Below are 21,622 nucleotides of genomic sequence, written 5' to 3'. Positions count from 1 at the left end.
TCGACTTTAGCCACGACACCAGCACTCGGGGTACTGGGAGACGCATCTGGAGAGTCGGTCTCTCGCTGGTAAACATTCCACTTTTTATCGTGCATGACCATGGTTGAGACAGGGGCGTTGTTCTCTTCCACGACGTAGAGGAGACCTCCTTTTTTGCCGCCGTTATCAGCTGGCGCGTGCTGGCGTGGCTCTGGCCGAGCACCCGCACTTTTGGCTGCAACCGGCTTGGCAGCGTTCTGCTTCCGAATTATTGCCTTGGTATCTTCTTCCATTCGGATGAAATTGTGAGACCGGGCAATAGCATCGGGGAGCGAAGTCGTAGGGTTGGAATACAGGTCCTTACGAAACTTCGAGTTGACGAGGAGAGTGTTCATCAAAGCGTCGATAGCGATGTGATCAGGGACGTCGACTCGGGAAACGATCGTCTTGAACTTTTCCATGTAGTCCTTGAGGCTTTGGTCTTTTGTTTGCGCCATATTCCACAGGCCGGAAGCGGTTGCTGCTCGCTTGGTAAACATGATGTAAGTCTTGAGGAAAACGGCTGATAGGTCTCGGAAACTGCGAATCGAGTTCTCGCTGAGCTGTGAGAACCAGGTTAGCGCTTGTTCGTTGAGTGTTTCGACGAAGAGCTGACAGTATCCCACGTCGTTCTCTTCGTCGGAAAGGCGAGCTCTGGCCATAGCTATGTTGAAGGCTGTCAGATGCTCGACGGGGTCGCCGCCGGGTTTGTACTCGGGGAGACGGAGTTTTTCTATCTTGCGGAGCTGGACCCTGGTTAGCTCGCTGGCGAAGGGTGAGCGCGAAGTTGAGGCGATGACGCTGTCGATCTGAGGGGCTGCGCTCGTCGCTTGGTGGATTTGCGAACTCATTTGTTGAAGGCTGAGTTTGAGCTCGGCGATCTCGCGAATCGTCATCAGATCTGCTGTCGTCGGAGTAGGGTACACGGCAGGAGGACCGTTAGGGTCAGATTCGTCTACTGCGCAGTCTTCCGCCGGCGTCGGAGGGAAAAGATGCCGGCAGACGGGTTGGGAACGGTTCGTCGGTCCAGCGGGAGCAGTGAGGGCAGCCACGAGAGCAGCGAGCTGCTCATTCGTCGTTTTCTGGACTTCTTCTTGATGCGCGAGACGAGCCATCACGGAGCTCATGAAATCCGACGAGAGAAGAGGAGGGGGAGGCGGAGGCGTAAGCTCGGTCGCTTCTCCGGAAGAGCCGGGGTTCGAGTCACCAATCGTCATATCAGGCTAAGAAACGTTACTCTGATCGGCCCCACGGTGGGCGCCAATTGTTTAAGGTGAGTTTGGTCAACAGAAAATAGAAGAACTCAAGAGTGGGATGAACAGAGACGTTTTATTAGAGTCGGAATAACGAGGGTACAAGAGTAAGAAAGCCGGCTAGTCGATGCTCGGTAAGCTCCTAGCCGGAAGTACAAGAGAGAGCGGCGAGATACAAAGAGAGTAATGGAAAACCCTAATCTAGCCGCAAGTCTGTATGTCTAAGTGGTGATCCTCTTCCTTCTTGTCCTCAACTCCTTATATAGTCTCCTAGGTCGGTTAGTCTCGACCTAATTCGTCTCCCTTTGGTCATGGGCCTTTCGATATACAGGCCCAGTCGGGATGACTGTTCGGCCCGAGCTGTTTGGTTGCTTTCTTCGGCTGCTCGTCCTCTAGCTAAAGTAGTCACGAGCCGAGTCGGGGTTAGTCGAGGAGCCGGCACCGAGCCAACTGCTCTCTCCTTGATAGTAATGGGCCTCCTGTTCGCTGGGCCTTGTGGGTGGTGACAATCCATCCCCAACAATAACGCAATGAAGTGGTCGTCTCGTCGTGGACCTAGTGGTCACAGACTATGTCGTCGGTAAGGGCACTTCCGTAATTTTCATACTAAAATAATTCATCTCCTTTCGTCTCCTCGATTAATAGCCAATCATAAACACTCAATTATCATATCTGGTAATTAAAAAAGAATTATCTGAAAGAAAAAATCTCTCAAGCTTGAAGGCGACGCATTTCTTTTTTTTTTTTTCTGTAGATTTAAAAAAAAAAATCGAGACGGAGGAGAGACAGAGAGAGATTTGATCATTCGATTGAATGGAACTGGTCCCGTACGACTCGAAAGAGACGAAACCCTCATCCATCCCAGAGAACCTCGCCTGGCAAGACATGTTCCGCTCGGCCTCATCCCGTAAACCCCAAGACCCTTCTCCTCCTCCTCCTCCGCCGCGAAACCCTCCCGCCGCCGATGTAACCCAATCCGGGATCGATTCGCAGGCCCGTCTCGCCATCTACATAGCCATGGCACACGCCGGCCTCGCCTTCGCCATCTTCGTCCTCTACTTCGTCGGAAAGCTACTCCAAGAATACCTCCGACCGATCCAGTGGGCGATCCTCTGCTCCATCCCCCTCAGAGGCATCCAAGAAACCCTAGTCGATTTCTGGAGCGAGCCTTTGAAGCTAGGCCTCACCGAAGTCATCCTCGCCGTCCCCGTCTGGGTCTTCAACGTCTTCATCGGATCCCTCGTGGACATTAAAAACGTCTGCTTTAGGGTTTTCCTCAGGAGATCCAAACCCAAGAGGATCGGGAAACGGACCGGCGGGTTCTCGAGGCTTGTTAAATGGCTTGTCTCCTTCGGTGTGTTCGTCATTGCTTACGAGAGGATCGGTGCCATTGGCTCTCTTTTGATCCTTACGTTAGGGTTTCTCTTTAGTTCCAAGAACGTTGACTCGACGTTATCTGCGGTTTCTTCCTTGAGGAGTAATAGCTTTAGGAGGAGTCATTTCACTGCTTATTTCACTAGAGGGATCATGACGAGGTTGAATACGATCGTCGCTATTGGTTTGATTGTGTTGATGATTCTTGGCTCCTTGACTGGTGTCATCTTCTTCTCTTATAAGATCGGTGTTGAAGGGAAAGACGCGGTTTACTCTCTCAAGTCTCATGTGGAAGAGAGTAACTACGCTGAGAAGATTGGGATCAAGCAGTGGATGGATGAGAACGATGTTCCCGGGATGGTTGATATGTACTCCACGCAGTTCTACGAGACGGTCTCTGAGCAGATTGATAGCTTGGCGATGCAGTATAACATGACGGAGTTGGTTACTGGGATTAAGCATTTCGTGATCGGGCATCCTCAGAACACGTCCACGCCGTCTACAGCGCTTATAGCTCCGTCTCCTTACACTGAGAAGCTCATGAGTTTGAGGAGTAGGGTTAAGAACAGAGAGTGGAGTCAGATATACTCGGAGGTGGATGTGATTTTCAGGGAGCTTATCATTACTAGGGAGGATTTAGTGGAGAAAGCTAAAGGCTTTGCTGTTAAAGGGATGGATGTATCGCAGAGGGTGTTCTCGAGTAGCGCTTCGGTTGTTGGAGGCGGTGCTAAGTTCGTTTTCTCTATAGGAACCTCGATCATCTCTGGAGCGGCGGAGTTTTTCAACTTTGTGTCTCAGCTGATGGTTTTCATTTGGGTTCTGTACGTTCTTATTACGTCGGAATCAGGGGGTGTGACTGAGCAAGTCATGAACATGCTTCCCATCAACGCCGCTGCTAGAGTCAGATGCGTTGAAGTTTTAGACTTGGCTATCTCTGGGGTGCTTTTAGCTACTGCGGAGATCGCGTTCTTCCAAGGATGTCTCACTTGGCTGTTGTTTAGACTTTACAATATACATTTCCTTTACATGTCGACTGTTCTGGCATTCATCAGCGCTCTGTTACCGATCTTCCCTTACTGGTTCGCCACGATCCCTGCGGCGTTGCAGCTTGTGCTGGAAGGAAGATACATTGTTGCGGTGACTCTGTCAGTGACGCATCTTGTGTTGATGGAGTATGGTGCTTCGGAGATTCAAGATGACATTCCGGGGTCTAATGCTTACCTTACTGGACTAAGTATTATTGGTGGAGTGACTCTGTTTCCTTCTGCTCTCGAGGTAACACAATAAAAAAAGATAGATAGATCTTTTAGGAACTTTATTGGCGCTTTTGTAATGTTTTCTTTGATTGTTGTTGTTGCAGGGAGCTATAATGGGACCGTTGATAACGACGGTGGTGATTGCATTGAAGGATCTGTATGCAGAGTTTGTCTTGAATGATCCGAATAAGATTGATTAGCTGGTATTATTGGTTTCTTTAATAGGGAGCTTCAAGCGCTTCTGCCATGGCTGCTTTGTATTTGAGAGATGAATCATGTAGATTAGTAGAGAGAAAGAGGGAGAGAAGGAAGTCTGTATTGTTGATTGTTTGAGATTTGTTTGCTTTGGGATGTAATTTATAATGTGTAAGTAGTATGCTGTTGTTGTCTCTGTTGTATTCTATGAGGTCTGATTCTTTGGGGGAAACCGTGTAAAAGTTTTTGGTTAATACTATTTGTGTTCTCTTGAAATTGAAGTTCTATGAGTAGCATATGGAATTGGAATTTGAGTCGATGGAAATGATATCATTTGATGGGTTCTCTGTAGCGGAAGACATGACAGACAAGTAACGTTTTAGTTGTTGTTGGTGGTAACTTCAGATTTTTTTTCAAAATTTAAGAAAGTTTTAGGAATAGAAAATGTTTTTGTATAAATATATACTCGAATTAAATCTTTCTGAAATTAAAAACCAACTTTCAAAATGATTCATGTTTTAAGGAAAAAGTTTGTTTCTAGAAAATATATATTTTATATTTTCGATGCATTATTATTGTGAAATCTAAAAAATTAAGTGTATTTAATGAATTTTGTTTGGATAAAATTTGGGAAATAACTAATCACAAACAATATATTTATAATTAAAATTCAATAAACATTTTTAAAATATGTGAAAACTCTAAAATATATATTATTTTGAGACGATGTATATAGTTTAATGAAAATGTAACAACCACCTTAAACAAAGACAAATGATGTTATTATTACTCGTTCAAGAGACAAGAAAGCCTAATGAAACTCTATCTCATACCAGAATATATTCTTACTAACAAATTGTAAACCATATTTTGTTTTGGTGAACAAATTGTAAACCATATTTATTTGAGAAAATGAAACGAAAAATCAATCCTTGTTCATACATGGCTTTTCAGGTACAAAATGAACCACTTCAAATAAGTTCATTGCTCTGATTGAGAATATGATTAATCTGGTCCAAAAATATTCTTTTAAACGAAGGTATTCGCGTTTGGATGGCAGCTCAAAATCGGTCTCATGAAAACTTTATATTCCGTGAGAAGGTTTTACCACCTGGAAATACCTTTTAATGGAACTTTAGCTTTACCTGGTCATGACCAAGAAACCGGTCCTATAATTATGAAGGTTATAAGACAGAATTTGTTTTACAAAAACATTACATTAGCCAAGTGTAAAAGTATCGGTAGAAACTAAAATAGAGGATAGTTGCGAAATATAGAGAGATAATCAGTGGTAATACAGAAAATCCTATATAACTGCTACTAGTAACTAACTGAAAAAAGCAACTCTGTTAACATCAGTCGCTCTTCTTCTTCCTTTGCTTTGCTTCATCCCCAAGAAACAACCACTTCTTCTTCCTTCTTTCGATTGAGTTTCACTATGGCGGCTGATAATTATTTACGGATCATAGACGAACTGCTGGGAGGAGGAGACGAGCTGATACTCTTACGTTATCTGAAGCCAATGATCGAAAACGGAGCATCCTGGCCACAACACTTCTACGAAGACGCAGACGTGTTCAACAAGAATCCAAGCAAAGTATTCAAGACTGTCTTCGTGATCGTTAAACCCCGAACAGAGGCATGTGGTAAAACCGACGGATGTGACTATGGTTGCTGGAGGATCATAGCCCGTGATAAGATGATCAAGAACGAGGAGACCGGGAAGCTTCTAGGGTTCAAGAAGATTCTCAAGTTCTGCGGAAAGAAGACGACGAGAGCCAGAGAGTACAAGAGAAGCTGGGTCATGGAAGAGTATAGGCTTCCGAGTAAATTGAACCCTAAGCAAGATCACGTGATCTGCAAGATTCGGCTTTTGTTCCGAAATGAAATAAGTTCCTTGTTATCCAAGCATTTCTCCTATTCATCTGGTCCGCTTCCTGCTACTACACAACCGTTGCCAGCTTATGGATACCGTTTACCTAATGTACAAGAGGTGGGCCCATATTATCTGCAGCACTTGGTCGGTCACGAGAACAAATGGCCTAGCCACGTCACCAACGACGTCTACTGCATGCATCCATCGGCGCTTGTGGATCCTTATCAAGATCAGATGTTTGCACGACTCGGAATCTGCATCTTCGCTAACCGGGCAGAGGCCTCTGGTTATACAGATGGATGTGATAGAGGTTGCTGGAGGATCGTGGTGGGTGATAAACCCATCTCTTCGATCACGGTCAAGGATGAGACTGTTGGTTACATGAAGGTTTTCAAGTTCTGCGAAGAGGATGATAAAGCCAAACACTTCTATACTGATCCCAACGGAGAAGTTGTGTTGCTGAACTGGATTATGGAAGAGTATAGGCTTGCCGAAGAGGTCATGAAGGATAAAGTGTTGTGCGTTATCAAGCTTCGGAGGTGAATAGCCATTGATCATGTGGTTCATGAGTCTCTGTGCTTTCTTTTTCTCTACCTCTGTATTCTAAACTATGATATAGTTTCTTAATTCTCTAGCTACTCAATTTGGTTTAGACACTTGTGGTTGCAATTTCTTTTTTACACACTAGAACGCCAATCGCATAATGACAACAATATTAGCAGCATTGTCACACAGATTAATTTGTCTTCTAAAGTTTATTCTCAGCCAACAAGTTTCACGACACTATAAGAACTAAGACATACACCAGTAACGTACCTTGTGAAGTAACCGTGTTCAGACGATGCAAGGCCACTCACTCAAATAAATATAGATCTCTTTCTTGACCTTCAGCAAGCACCAATAGTTTCTTAAAGCACAGAGCCTTTCGAAACTAGAGAAGAGGGGCAGTGTATATCCAAGTCTTGCGGAGAAAAAACAATATGCCATATCATGTGTACTCATGTAGGGATAGTGCTTTTTCATGATAATGGCATAAAATATTGCACTGGACGTTACTGCTTCTATAACGTCCCAAGGATTAACGCTAATTGCCACAATTCAAGAAGATGAGTAAACCGTAGAGACAAAGTTGACCGTTACTTAACTTGTTTGAATATTATATTAACAGATTATTTTTCACGAACGTTGGGAACACCCATGTTTAGTACATAAGTCATTGACATTTCATTATAAGTTGATATTGATTTTTTTTAACAGGGAGCTTCAAGTGTTTCTGCCATGGCTGTTGTTTTGTTTTGGGAGAAGAATCATGTAGATTAGTAGAGAGGAAGAGATGGGACTCTATATTGTTGATTGTTTGAATTTGTTGCTTTGGAATGTAATTTATATTAGTGTCTCTGTTGTATTGTGTGAGATCTGATTCTCTGGGGAGACCGGGTAAAAGTTTCTGGTAGGTATTAATATTTGTGTTATCTTGAAATTGAGAGATGTCAATGTAACTTCCACATCGGGAAATTAAACAAATGAAATTCTAATGTATAGATAAAAATTCAACTCTAATTAGTATTATGTCTTTTTGGAAAAGAACTCAAAAATAAATTTTTGCGTCTTATAGTTTCATATTAGACAATAAAAAATTGAACATATGCTTTTACAATTCCAACAAAAATCGAGTATTTTTTATTTATTTTGTTTTGTTCAAGTAATACTAGGTGTAATTTCTCTTTAATTTTTGTGTCTAATTTTTTTTTCATGAATTATAAAAATTAAATATAGAAAAAGAGCTAAATTTATTGTTTTCCCGAGCGAAAGAGAAAAAGAGAGGCCCATGAGCATCTTCTGAGAGCAAAAAGAAGAAGAAGAAGACGGCAACGTTCACAAACCCTTAAAATTTCAGGGAAAAGATTACTGGGATCAAATCCAAGATACCAGGAGAGAGCTTCAATGAAGCATTTTTATAAGTACCAAAAGCGGTAAGCTCCTGATTTTATCTTCTTCCTTACTCACTCAGCTCCTCATTCTTATCCTTGCGCTCAGTTCTCTATGCATTGTTGAAAGTTTCGATTTTGTAAATTTATCGTAATCAGGTTAGGTGTCTCCTCGTCTAGATCTGTTCGAGAAGGAGAGCCAGTTGTTGTTATCAGAGGAGAAGATATGATAAGCTCGTTACCTGACCCGTTGCTATGTCACATACTCAGCTTTCTCACCACCGAGCAAGCGGTTCGGACAAGTGTTCTGTCCTCTAGGTGGAGACATCTCTGGAAATGGGTTCCTAGGTTGGAACTAGAAAGCTCCGACTTCATTAATGACAAGGTCTGTGTTGATTTCATCCACAAGTTTCTGACTTTCCAAGGCTTGCGTGAGTTCAAGTTGACCATTGACCATCATGTCCTCAAGAGTAAGGCTTCTCTTTACGAGCCGTGTCTCGGTAGAGTGGATATGCGGAATCTCGAACGTTTCCAAGTCGAGAATAAGTTAGGACGTGGTAGCATTGATTACATCCGGTTAACTCTTTCTGCGTGTGTGGCACTGGTCTGCTTGAAGCTCCATTTCGTGACTTGACTCGTTTGCGTGCCACTATGTGTTTAAACGCATCCCCTCAACTATTGCCAGTCGTTCTCCAGAGCTGCCCCAATCTGAAACACTTGACATTGGTAAACAATTTTGCTTTTTAAAACTTTTTTCATGTTCTGAGATTAGTCCTCCTGGATTTTGAATTCTGTCTCAGATTTGTGTGTGTTTGCAGGAACTGTTTCTTGATCCAGTCAGAAGGCTGACTGAACGCTCCACTGTGCTGCCTTGTTGTTTGGTGTCGTCTCTCGAATCTGTTGAAATGGAAAGCCCGGTCACGGAGAAAGCTATAGAGCTGAAATTGGCTAGATACTTTATGAAGAACTCGACTACACTCAAGAAGCTCGTGCTACGTTTGGATGAGTCTACCGGAGATCAACACAACACTGGTGTCTTGGAACAACTGATGAAATATTCAGGGCGCTATAATTTGTGTCAGTTCCAAGTTATTCCAGTGGTTCCAACTCCGAGTCCATGACCTGAGTGGTATGTTTATGTAAAATCCAATAGGTTTTAAAGCTGGCGTAAGACTCCATTTGGAGTACAAGTTAAAGCTGCAAAATGCATCCAACTTTGAAATCCCGATCACATTAAAAGCAGTGGAACTGGAGCTGGTTCGATACTTTATAGTGAACTCAACAGCACTCAAGAAGATTGTTCTGCGTTTGAATCAGTCTTTGTCTCAAAAAGGCACGAGTCTAGTGTATTGGTTCGATACTTTATAGTGAACTCAACAGCACTTAAGAAGATTGTTCTGCGTTTGAATCAGTCTTTGTCTCAAAAAGGCACGAGTCTAGTGTATTGAAATAGCTCTTTGTATCTCCAAGATGCTCGGGGGTTGTGTCAGTTTTGTCATTCTTTGTCATCAAGATTTTGAACTTGGATTGTTATCATTATTACTAGAAAACAAAACCTGCGCGTTCGCGCGAAAAATCAAATTCGTTATTGAAAATTTTAATTATTCGATATTATATAGTGAATTTACAAAATAGTCATATTTATTTATACTTTGAAAATTCTTTTCTTTTTAAATAATGATCATCAATCAAATACTTAATAAAAAATAAAAGTAAATATTGACAATATTCAAAAAACGAACAAGAAAATATCATTACTGGATATATCATCTTCGGATGTGAATTTTTTTTTATTACAATTTACACCCTGACTTCTAAAATATAGTGGTAATATTTGTTGACGTTTGGTTTATCATAATATAATTTTAACAATATAATTTTAACACAAATGGCCTTTTAGAGGACACATATTTGAAAAAGGTAAAAAAATGAAGCGACTATTTTTAGAGAAGTAACTTTTAGTCTCAGCCCTACATAATAGTTCATATTTAAAACTAATTAATCTAAATTATTCAGTTAGCTTTTATTTTTACTGAAATTTTTTAATTAATGTTTTTCTTATAGAAAATGATGATGTAAGAAAATTTGTGAGTGAGTTTTCTCGACAATATCACTCAAAATACAAAATAGAAATGAATCAACATACATTAGATAGGAAACAATTGATGCATGAAATTTATGTGACTGAAACATATAGTAGAAATTCTATAAACTAAAAATGTTGAAACTATGGTATTTTATTAATTTATGGAGTTATTAATTTAAAATAAGTTTCCATTTTAATATCTCCATATTTTAAAATATTTTTTCTTTTGTAAAATAAGAAAAAATTTAATTATACAGTTTTAAATTAATTAAATTTTATAAATTTGACTTTCTGTATTGTTTTATTATATTTTTTGTGTATATGAGATATGTAGCATCGAATTTAGAAAATTTTTAAATATATTTTTACTAAATATAATCAAAATATCTTGAAGTGTTTAGAAAATAGAGATATACTCTATTGTTAATATAAAATAAACAATTAATGTTTTGTTTGAACTTATATAAACACTATATATATAACTTATTAATTTATGATTTTATTGAGATCATATACGAAGGTTGGTGATGTCTACTTCTAATTTTAAATCTCCATTATATCCATCTCCAAAAATAATACTAAAGTAGTAATTAGTATTGAAAGAAAAACAAAACATTCAAATTTTATAAAAAATCATTTTTAAGTGCAATAAAAATTGGCCGGGTGAAAATACTAGTTATATATAGATTGACTACGAATAATGGTTTTTTCTTAAAAGAAAAAATATTGACCAAATGTAAAAGAACCCGTAAAAATAGAGGATACTTGCGAAATATAGAGAAGATGTAATTAGTGGTAAACAGAAATTATATATACCTGCCAGTAGTAACTAACTGAAAAAAATAAACTCCATTAACATCAGTCGCACTTCTTCTTCTTCCTTTTCTTTGCTTCATCCCCAAGAGACAACCACTTCTTCTTCCTTCCTTCGATTAAGTTTCACAATGGCTGCTGATGATTATTTACAGATCAGAGAAGAACTGATGGGAGCAGGAGACGAGCTGATACTCTTGCGTTATCTGAAGCCGATGATCGAAAACGGAGCATCCTGGCCACAACACTTCTCCGAAGACGCAGACGTGTTCAACAAGAATCCAAGCAACACATTCAATCCTGAGGACACAGTCTTCGTGATCGTCAACCCCCGAACAGAGGCGTGTGGTAAAACCGATGGATGTGACTATGGTAGCTGGAGGATCATGGCACGTGATAAACTGATCAAGAACGAGGAGACAGGGGAGCTTCTAGGGTTCAAGAAGATTCTCAAGTTCTGCGTAAAGAAGACGACGAGAGCCAGAGAGTACAAGAGAAGCTGGGTCATGGAAGAGTACAGGCTTCCGAGTAAATGGAACCCTAACCAAGATCACGTGATCTGCAAGATTCGGCTTTTGTTCCAAACCGAAATAGGTTTCTTGCTGTCCAAGCATTTCTCGTATTCGTCTGGTCCGCTTCCTGCAACACAGTCGTTGCCAGCTTATGGATACGGTTTACCTCAAGAAGAGGAGGGTAGATATTATCTGCAGAACTTGATCGGTCATGAAAACGAATGGCCTAGCTACGTTACCAACGACGTGTACCGCATGCATCCATCGGCGCTTGTGGATCCTCGTCGAGATCAGATGTTTGCAGAATCCGGTCTCTGCATCTTCGCTAACCGGACAGAGGCTTCTGGTTATACCGATGGAGGATGTGATAGAGGTTGCTGGAGGATCGTGGTGGGTGATAAACCCATCTCTTCGATCACGGTCATGGATGAGACTTTCGGTTACAGGAGGGTTTTCAAGTTCTGCGAAGAGGATGATAAAGACAAACACTTCTACACTGATCCCAACGGAGGAGTTGTGTTGCTGAATTGGATTATGGAAGAGTATAGGCTTGCCGAAGAGGACATGAAGAATAAAGTGTTGTGCGTTATCAAGCTTCGGAGGTAAATAGTGTCACTGATCATGTGGTTCAGGAGTCTCTGTGTTCTAACTAGGATATAGTTTCTTTATTCTCTAGCTACTCAATTTGGTTTAGACACTCTGTGGTTGCAACTTCTTTTACGTGAATAGAATGCTAATAGCATAAAGACCACAATATTATAGCAGCATCGTCGTCACAAAGATTTGTATTCAAAAGTTTATTCTCTGGCAAAATAAGTTTCACGAAACTATATAAGAACCAAGATACACCAACACCAGTAACGTACCTTGTGAAGTAACCAATATGCCACATCATGTGTACTAATGTAGTAACCTTGTTCAGAGCGAGATGGGGAAATTACTGTCTTTGTTTTCCTGGATCTTAACATTTGATCTCCCCTACTTTCCCTGAAGAAACAGTCAGCCAGTTTCCTTCTTCTGTCTCAGCACTAATCTCACTTTCCGGCTCTGTTGTAGTTTGTTGATCACGAATTCTGAACTTTACAGTCCTTTCATTCACAGCAAATACATCGATCTTATTGACTATGATATGGATCCTTGCTACATGAGGAGCTGGATCAAGATACTTTCCCTCCAGAAAGTCTTCCCACAGAGGAACGGTATTGACGAGCAAGTCGTCCGGTATCTCTACCATCTCTGCCCCATCAACAACTTCAACTTTTACGTCATGGTTCACCAGAACATCTTTCTGTTGAGCCGCCTGCACCCATTATTTCTTAACTGTCTGTGTTACCTTATCTTCATTCCCACCCGTCACCTTGGGAGAGGTCCCCTCCGGTGTCAGCGCAGCGATAGAGCGTGCCCTGTCCGTCACGTTTCAAAACCCTAAAATCGCACTCAGAATCACCCTCGAACCTATTTGAGGAAAGTCTCTATTGTCAGCGCATGATTGTTTTCTCCTCAGGCTTTATATTCGTTCTTGTTTCAACCTCTGGCTTTTTCAACTCTAACTTTTTTTACATCATTGTTGTCCTAAGGATCGTTTTTGTCCTAGTTCTTTATTTCCTAATTTACAATACAAACATTCTCACAAATAATACTTTACTACCTCTATGTTTTGGGAGGACTAATTCTGTAATTGTTTTGGAAGCTGATTTGTTGCTCTGGAATGTTATCTATAGTGTGTAGATGTGTACTGGTATTGAAACCATATAAAAGTTTTTGGTTATTATTTGTGTTTGTCTTGAAACTGAAGTTCTACGAACAGCATATGAATTGGACTTTGGGTCGAAGTAAATGATATAATTTGATATAAACATGTGTCTCATGATTTGTGTCCATCATACACATAGTGCAGGCAAAATCTTCGTGAATCTATATATATAACAAAAAGTTCAATTGTAAGATTTTGTTTACAATTGTTGCTTTCGTGTGTTCATTGTATTATATATGACAAAAATAAACAAACACAAATAGCTTAATCATAATGTAACAAACACGAAAATTTTGTCCCTTCGGGACGACAGAATTAAACGTACAGAAAGATTAGCATGGTTCATGCGTAAAATTTCATACACAAATCAAGAAATAGTTCAAATTTTTTTTCCAAGGAAGAAAAAAACACCAAAAGAAGAATAAAAAACAGATAAGGTTTACTATTACAAGTTTAAGAGGCCACAAAGCGAAATGAAACCAGCATATATTACTTATTAACAAAAAAAAAAAATTTCTCTTCCAAATGACTGAAATTTTGAATCCAAAAATACGTACACATCACTACTCTACTGAAAAGCCCAAACAGTGTCAAAAAAGCTCTTTGTAGAAGAATAATTATTTTCTAAGGATAATCAAACATATAGTTTTTTTTGTCAACTAATCAAACATGAACATATAGTAACTCTTTAGACTCTAGTGATCCAAAAGTTTATTCACTAAACCACCTCTTTTTTGGTCGGCCATACTAACAATTTGTAAAACCATATTTATTTGGAAAAAGCAAATGAAAACATATTTTAATCAGATTCAAAAGACACGGTTAAGTGTAATCGATGTCGGGGAGTATCTACCACCAAAAAGAAGGCGACTCAGAGCCGTGTGGCTGACTGATAATGGGCTTTCAAGCTTACTATCAACCAACGTGTCTGCACTCGTGTGAAGACATGTGTTAGGCTTTGATGTTGCCCTGGATTATCCTCTTCTCCTTACAAAAATAATAATAATTGGTCAATGATCATGATATATACTCTCGTGTTAAGTAATCATGTTTCATAAGTTATATTTCTCCATTGGTCCCCCAATTGTCGATGAGGCCGACATATATACAAAACAAGATTTATGGTCGACGCCAAAACGACGAAGAAATACATGTTTTAAATTTGAAAGGTGGTAGTCTGGTAACTTTTTGATGTTTGGTGGTACATCTCGAAAGTATGCCACACTGCATGATTCGAATTTAGAATATATTTCGATTAATGTTAAGAAGTGAACCGATCATCTATTATACTTACCATATAAATTACATAGTTCAAAACTCAAACCAAAATAAATTAAATAGTGATAGTTTAATTAAAGAAAAATATTTATATTAGTCATGAATTCAATTCTTTCTAAGAACTAATTTATTATTAATTAGTTAGTCTGAATTTGAATTTTGGTTTAGTTGAATTTTGGTTTAATTGATTAATATGTTGGATTGTAATAAACAATCAGTTCATCCTCTGGTATTAATCGAAATACATTTCAAATTTGGATTAAATAGTGTGATAAGTCTATTTTGTAATACTTAGTATTTAACCCTTATTTTTTCTCAAAATTGACCGGATAAACTGATAAAATATATATAAAAATAACTAATTATGTTTCTAATTCAAAATAACAATTACATTATATAATCTTTAATTCTATTATATATGATTAATCAATAAGTTTGAATATAAAAATTCGATATAAGTGTCGATTTTTTTTTTTGAAACTCTTTTGGATATAAGTCTCGATTGACGTAATGAAATGAAATATTAATTAAAATTATCCCTATTCTACGTGTAGATTGTACACTATAAAAGTGTCCATATCTACTAGCAAGTTTTTAATTAGTAAATGTAACTGGTCATTTACACCAAAAAAAAATGTAGCCGGTCACTAAGATGGATCTGGAAACGTAATCTTTCTTTTTGTTGTTTTAATACTAGTTAACAAATAAAATATATTTTGTCTTTTAGGTAGAGCCGTAGAGATGAAAATTTGAAATTAAAATTGGACTTTTTTGTGTTGTCAGCGTCAACAGTTGATGCTTACTATTTTAAGAAACATACCACACATAACGATACAGCTTACTCCCCCTTTCCGGTCTCGGAAATTTCAAAGTTATACTTACAGAGAGGTACGTGGATGGTGTCAAATACGTTACAAGACATCAAAATATTCGAATGATAGAACCAATTCACTGAAGGCTTAAAAGTCAGGAGCTAAATCCAGAAGATAATGCGCATACCATTATCGTATTCTACTTTAAGATATTTTAAATCTTATTTTGTTTTGAGTACTGAGTAGTATACTTTTAACATATACGCGTATATAGTACTTGACACAATCACATTTAAGAAATTGATACACACTTGATTGATCTTTGAATAACCTGCAAGTTGCAATGATATATGAATGAGTCCTCTTTAAGACCATTTCCAACAGAATATTGGTGAATAATATTCAACCTCAAGATTCACATTTCAGATAAAATTATTTGGAACTTTACCAATATGGAAATGTACCAGAACATACGGTTACTTGACCAAGGACCTCCGACATAAACTGAACGTTCTAGAATGTCAAGTCATTTGTTGTGTTCAGAATTGGTTTCTCTTATAATATTCTTCTTCGCCACTGTATATAATATATAATCCGACAAATAAAAATCAAAAATTGAGGGCAAACACAACGTGGAGAATGGGGTCCAGTACTTAGATGATAGAAACTTTTCTGGTTGATATTAGTTAGCCAACCATCCCCACTCCTTCCTTCTCCTCCCGCTAATTTATTTGATTTTGTTGTCAAAATCTCCAAAAGAATGCGTGTGTATAACCAAAATAATTTTGTTTCATTTATATTTATATTTGTACAACAAGAAAATAGTGGATATTTTTTTTTTGAAAAAGTGGATTGTTATCGATGCTTACTCTCTTATTTTACTAATTTAGAAACAAATATAGACAATATCCTACAAAAAAAATATGAAGCGAAGTAAGTTATTTTCGTTATCTTTAAACCAAAGTAATTTTGTTTTCTTTTAACATTCTATATTTTCGGTTTAAAATGTATATATATATATATGCAATTTATGGGGTTAAATGTTAACCATACTTATTACAAGGTAAAGTATGGATGCCGAGAAAATTAGTAATTTATGTTTTTTCCATATTGCTATAGTTGGGGAAACCATCAACAAGAAAAAGATTTTTCTGTTATAACAAAAAAGATTGTGACATGGTGAATTGATGACTGCAAGGAGATGTTCGTCTTATCCATTTCCTTTTCCAAAAAGAAAAATTATTAAACAAATAAAAAGTAGAGAAAAATCAAATAAAATATATTCACCAAAATCTCAACTTCTAGAGAGAGAGAGAAAAACAGAGAGAGAAGGGTCTGCTTTGGCGGTTGGAAGCAGAAGTTGCTATCAGAACATTGCTTCATAAATAAAATCTCAGGTGTTAGATTAGGCCAACGGTTCTCTTCTCCCTTTCTTTATTTCTCTTCAAACCAAAGCAAAGAAACGAAACTAAAGCAAAACATATAAACAATCCTATTTTGTTGGTTACGGTTTGATTCTTGGTAGCCATCCCTCGCCCAACTTCACCTTCTCTGACATAATCACAACACCCTTCTTCTCTCGTTTCTTCCATCTGTCCCTATATAATCAGTTAATCACATATCGTGGAGTTCGTGTACGGAACTGAGTTTGCCTTTTTGTAAGTGGTTGCAGATAAAAGGTATATATGATTATATATTCCTTTTACTGAATTTTCATGTGTTTTTTTTTATTGTTAGGCCATGCAAATTTCGTGAATTTTTTTATCCCCTAATCTTGCTGTGTTCTTTCATGATATTTTCGTTTATATACTTTAACGTTTCATGTGCGTGCACACAACTTATATACTTTCAGAAGTTTGATTCTTTTTATTCATTTTTTTTCCTGTGAAGGTCTAACTCCAAATGGATACTGTTCAGCCTGATTCACCTTCCAAAAAAATCTCCATCACTATTTCATCCTCTTCTTCGTTATGTACCACACCACCACGCAGTGAAAACAGTCATGTGGCTACTAGCTCTGTTGTTCAAGAGAGGCTTCCAACTTCCTTCTACTTAAGATTAGCTATGAAGGTATCTAGAGCTAGATGGTTCATCTTCTTGAGAAGAGTTTTTCACTACCAGAACGGATCAAGATCAGACCTCGGGTCTAATCCTTTCAACTCCAGCACGTGGATGATCTCTGAGCTCCTAGCTCTGTTTATTCAGCTTACTGTCATAACATTCACACTAGCTATCTCCAAAGATGAGAGACCTATCTGGCCGGTGAGGTTATGGATCACAGGCTATGATGTGGGATGTCTCCTCAGTCTCATGCTCTTGTATGGTCGGTTTCGCCAGCTAGACCAAGATAATGGTTTTGTCCATGGAGATATTGAGCAGCAAGAGAGAAGCAGAGAAGATAACAGGTAACTTGTCTTTTCTTGATTCTGAATCATATAATTATAACCTTTGCAAGATCCTGAAGATGTATTGTAATTGTGAATTTTCAGGAGCTCTCGTTTGATGAATAGATGCAGAACGTCGCTAGAGCTGTTCTTTGCGATTTGGTTTGTGGTTGGGAATGTTTGGGTGTTCGATTCTAGGTTCGGTTCTTTCAACCATGCTCCAAGGCTTCACATCCTCTGCGTCTCTCTTCTAGCTTGGAACGCTCTCTGCTACTCGTTTCCTTTTCTTCTCTTCATGTTCCTATGTTGCATTGTGCCTCTCGTTAGTAGCCTACTTGGATACAACATGAACATGGGATCTTCAGACAGAGGAGCATCAGATGACGAAATATCTAGTCTCCCTAGCTGGAAATACAAACGAATCGATGACAATGCTTCATCTCCTACAACTGATGATCCAGTAAGTCCTAATCTTTTGATTCACAAATCGAACTAGCTAGTCCCATTACGGTTTATGCCCAGGACAGAATCATGCTTTTGAATAAAAATAGGTTCCATACCAAGCTAGAACAGAGTCATCACATAGTAAACCACTTAAGGATTGAAAAGGGTTAGATTTGATATATATATATTTTTTTATTTGCAGCAGTGTTGTATATGTTTGGCAAAGTATAAAGACAAGGAAGAAGTAAGAGAGCTACCATGTTCACATAAGTTTCATCTAAAGTGTGTAGATCAATGGCTTCGTATCATATCTTGTTGTCCTCTCTGCAAACAAGATCTTTCCAGATGATAGAAGGCAAAAACCCTAAAGCAGACAAGAGCTCATAAGAGTCAATGTCTGTGATTTAAGTTATATAGTTTTTTTTTTGGTTTGGTTTTTCTTTTAAAGGTTTTTAGTTTTTGTTTTGTTTTGATTTGATTTGAAGCAAATAGGTTACTTGTGTGAGTGTCAAATTTTTGTACAGAAAGAGCTCACCAGTAACCGTAAAATACATTGTGAGGAGAGATATAAATCACAATGCCACAAATATTATAGAATCTTGATGTAGACTTGTAGTGTTTATGCTTCATATACTTCTTCCTATTCATGTTCTTAAGTTTCAGTTTTGTTTGCTAAAAGAAGCATGTTATACCCCGCCCCCTCCCCCAAGTGATTTTAATTAACCAATGTAAACTCCGTAAGCTTTCAAACTTATTTTAATAGCTATCACATTCATAGTATCTAGACGGGAAAATAGGCATTTAATTCTTCAACTATTTGAAATCAGTAAGTTTAGTCCCGAACTATCATTTGCATGATTTTATTCTCCAACTAATAGTTGACTTAACAAATTAGTGACCGAAAAAGTCAACTATAAAGTCATAAACGATTCTCGTTAGTTTTATATCAAATATCTTCGCTATTGAACTTGAAAAACTCGAAATCTCCAAATTCAAATATTTAACTTTGAGTGAAGATGATTTATAGTGACAGAAAGACGGTTTCCGGTGATATTTGTATGCGTGATTGCACCGGACTTTTTAGCTTTTTATCAGAAAACGTCTTTCCGTCACCAGAAATCATCTTCAATCAAAGTTAAAGATTTGAATTTGTAGATTTCGATTTTTTCAAATTCAATGACGGAGATAATTAATACAAAACTAACAAAAATCATTTATAATTTCACGGTTGATTTTTTTGGTCACTAATTTGCCAAGTCAACTATTAATTAGAGAATAAAATCATGCAGACTCTGCAAATGATAGTTCAGTATTAAACTTGCCAATTTCAAATAGTTGAGGATTTAAATACCCATTTTTCCGTATCTAGACGTTCAACTCATGTCGGTCATAAAGTTTGGTTCACAATATCTAAATCTTTTGAGACGACTTTGACTTTCCAACAATCTGAGGTGCTTTAATTTGGGATGAATTTTTAGGTCGTCCCCAAACTAAAAATAGGGACAAGCCTAAAATAGCAATCAAATGTTTTTGGATGTCTTTTTGGTTATAAGATCAAACTAGTCTGTTCTAGATTATCAGTTTGGCGCTGACAAAATTAGTTTTCAATATATTTTCAGTAATCAAAGTTTGGTGTATTCATATATTCCTAATTATCTGACAATTCATAACAGTGTCCATGCACAAATGTGTAAAGTGTGTAACCAGAAAAAGACGAATATTACCACCAAGTCAAATCGATTCCCCTAATTCTTCTTTTTCTTTTCTAGAAGAATACTAATCAACTGAATCTTATAAAAAGCAATTTGTCACTATTTTTAGCTGCCTTCTCTCACAAGTCACCCAATATAAGTACCACAGGTCAGGTATATTCCTTGGAAATAACACCAACAACACAAATCTTTTCTTTATTTTCATCAAAAGATCAAAACCATGGCGAGAGAAAACCCTTCAGCCTCAATTCTTGGAGATTCTACCGTGGAGAAGTGTTCCATAAGTTTAGCCAAGATCAAATTTAAACCTTCCGGTGGATCTGCGCTTGAGCCAACCAAGAAACAGAGCCAAGACCAAAACTCACCGACTTTACGCCGTTGGGGCTCGTCCTCCGGTAAACCAGGGAAGCAAAATTGCCTATGTTCTCCGACGAAACACGCTGGTTCTTTCAGGTGCAGATACCACCGCGCTGATTCCTTGACTCGTGTCGTGTCTATCGGGTCGAATCTCGCTGTGCTATTGTCGTCCAAGTCGAGCCGGTTTAGTAACTCCCTCAAGGCTCAGTAATCCGCTTTAGCGGATGTGTTCGGTATATTATAAGAAGTGTTTGCATACCTACCGATTGATCAATATTCTATAGCTACCGATTGAGATGAAAAAGAAGAAAAGGTATATGTAACCCATTGAAATTGGCCTAAACCGATTCAATGTAAATTTTATCTAATTTGTCGACCACTTAATTTATAATTTAGCATTGATTAGCTGCACGTCTTGTGCTTCATCAATTAAAAAGAAATCCATTCGTACCAAGCTTGTAAAACCTTATGATATTCAATGGTTGTAAAACATTATGATATTTAATGGATGGTTTGAGTAAGCACTATCACGTTTATACACATGCACCAGAGTAAACAAATATTAGATCAAATAAATAGATATGCAGAAATGAAAAAGACTTTCATGACATTCATAGCGTATCAATTCAATTTTTCGTATTTGTAAGTTGTTTAAGTTTCTTCTCCAATATATATTCTTAACTGGTTTACCCGAGTGAGCAGCTGTTGTGTAGCCCTTTCCAAGGTCTTTGACGATAAAACCATTACCGAAGCTAGCCGCTAGGTTTCCGTTTGAACTTACGATGATGTAGTTTTTTTGAACTCACTACGAACCATAGTTTTCATGTTCATACATGTTAAAACCATTGCCGGAGCTCATGTTAACCACAAAGTGGTGTACTAGTGGTTTTGAGGAATATAAAACTAGTTGACTGACCACGGTTATAAAAAAAACATTGCCAGAGCTATGCTATATAGTTAAACTATGTTTATATAGTTTTTATTTATATACTTACATATAAAAATTTCGGTCATCAACGATCCTAAAAATTAAATTAGTGTTTCAAATTTAACATAAATTTGTCAAAATTTAAACCTATAAATGTTTGTTCTAATTGAATGCCATAAATCTAAACTTTTGATTTTATCTGGGTTAATTTTACCATGACTGACTTATTATTTAATCTCATAAAATATGTATATTTAGAATTGTTGGGGATGGATTGTCACCATCCACAAGGCCCAGCGAACAGTAGGCCCATTATCATTGATTTAAGGATGATTGGCTTGAAAGCCGGCTCCTGAAGAGGCGCGACTCGGCTCGTGTAGAGGACGAGCAGCCAAAGACAGCGAATAAACGGTTCGGACCGAACAGTTATTTCGACTAGGCCTGCAGGCCGAAAGGCCCGTAGCAAAGGAGACGAATTAGGTTTAAGACAACCGACCTAAGAAACTATATAAAGAGTTGAAGACAAGAAGGAAATGCATCACCACTTTGACACACAGACTTGCGGTTAGATTAAGGTTTCTATTACTCTCTTTGTATCTCGCCGCCCTCTTGTACTTCAGGCTAGGAGCTCTCCGAACATCGA

The 21,622-nt window shown here is 38.1% G+C and overlaps 5 protein-coding genes and 1 pseudogene across 6 annotated transcripts; all 6 read left to right on the top strand.

Annotated features, from left to right (window-relative positions):
- The first annotated feature begins 1,942 nt into the window (after positions 1–1,942).
- LOC108827997 (uncharacterized) lies at positions 1,943–4,372 on the top strand. Its single transcript, XM_018601530.2, has 2 exons — positions 1,943–3,920; positions 4,006–4,372. The coding sequence occupies exons 1-2, from the start codon at positions 2,085–2,087 to the stop codon at positions 4,099–4,101; spliced, it is 1,932 nt and encodes a 643-aa protein (XP_018457032.2). The 5' UTR covers positions 1,943–2,084; the 3' UTR covers positions 4,102–4,372.
- Positions 4,373–5,455: 1,083 nt separating this feature from the next.
- Positions 5,456–6,515, top strand: LOC108826863 (uncharacterized). Its single transcript, XM_056994701.1, has one exon. It carries the CDS (start codon positions 5,535–5,537, stop codon positions 6,513–6,515), a length of 981 nt encoding a protein of 326 aa, XP_056850681.1. The 5' UTR covers positions 5,456–5,534.
- A 1,277-nt stretch (positions 6,516–7,792) lies between these two features.
- LOC108826426 (FBD-associated F-box protein At5g18780-like) lies at positions 7,793–9,462 on the top strand (annotated as a pseudogene).
- A 1,273-nt stretch (positions 9,463–10,735) lies between these two features.
- LOC108838937 (uncharacterized) lies at positions 10,736–12,020 on the top strand. The gene has a single exon (XM_018611792.2). The coding sequence runs from the start codon at positions 10,931–10,933 to the stop codon at positions 11,915–11,917; it is 987 nt and encodes a 328-aa protein (XP_018467294.1). The 5' UTR covers positions 10,736–10,930; the 3' UTR covers positions 11,918–12,020.
- Positions 12,021–16,355: 4,335 nt separating this feature from the next.
- On the top strand, positions 16,356–18,611 carry LOC108825564 (E3 ubiquitin-protein ligase At4g11680). 2 transcript variants are annotated; one of them, XM_018598877.2, is made up of 4 exons: positions 16,356–16,833; positions 17,045–17,559; positions 17,644–17,998; positions 18,188–18,611. In XM_018598877.2, exons 2-4 carry the CDS (start codon positions 17,057–17,059, stop codon positions 18,329–18,331), a joined length of 1,002 nt encoding a protein of 333 aa, XP_018454379.1. In that variant the 5' UTR covers positions 16,356–16,833; positions 17,045–17,056; the 3' UTR covers positions 18,332–18,611. The 2 variants fall into 2 exon arrangements, with proteins under 2 accessions (XP_018454379.1, XP_018454378.1); XM_018598876.2 differs by having other exon boundaries at positions 16,361–16,833; positions 18,185–18,611.
- A 1,250-nt stretch (positions 18,612–19,861) lies between these two features.
- Positions 19,862–20,568, top strand: LOC108824659 (uncharacterized). The gene has a single exon (XM_018598070.2). The coding sequence runs from the start codon at positions 19,915–19,917 to the stop codon at positions 20,260–20,262; it is 348 nt and encodes a 115-aa protein (XP_018453572.1). The 5' UTR covers positions 19,862–19,914; the 3' UTR covers positions 20,263–20,568.
- The last annotated feature ends 1,054 nt before the right edge of the window (positions 20,569–21,622 follow it).

The sequence above is a fragment of the Raphanus sativus genome, chromosome 9, assembly GCF_000801105.2.
Source record: "Raphanus sativus cultivar WK10039 chromosome 9, ASM80110v3, whole genome shotgun sequence".
Lineage (NCBI taxonomy): Eukaryota > Viridiplantae > Streptophyta > Magnoliopsida > Brassicales > Brassicaceae > Raphanus > Raphanus sativus.
This window is presented reverse-complemented; position numbering and strand designations above follow the sequence as displayed.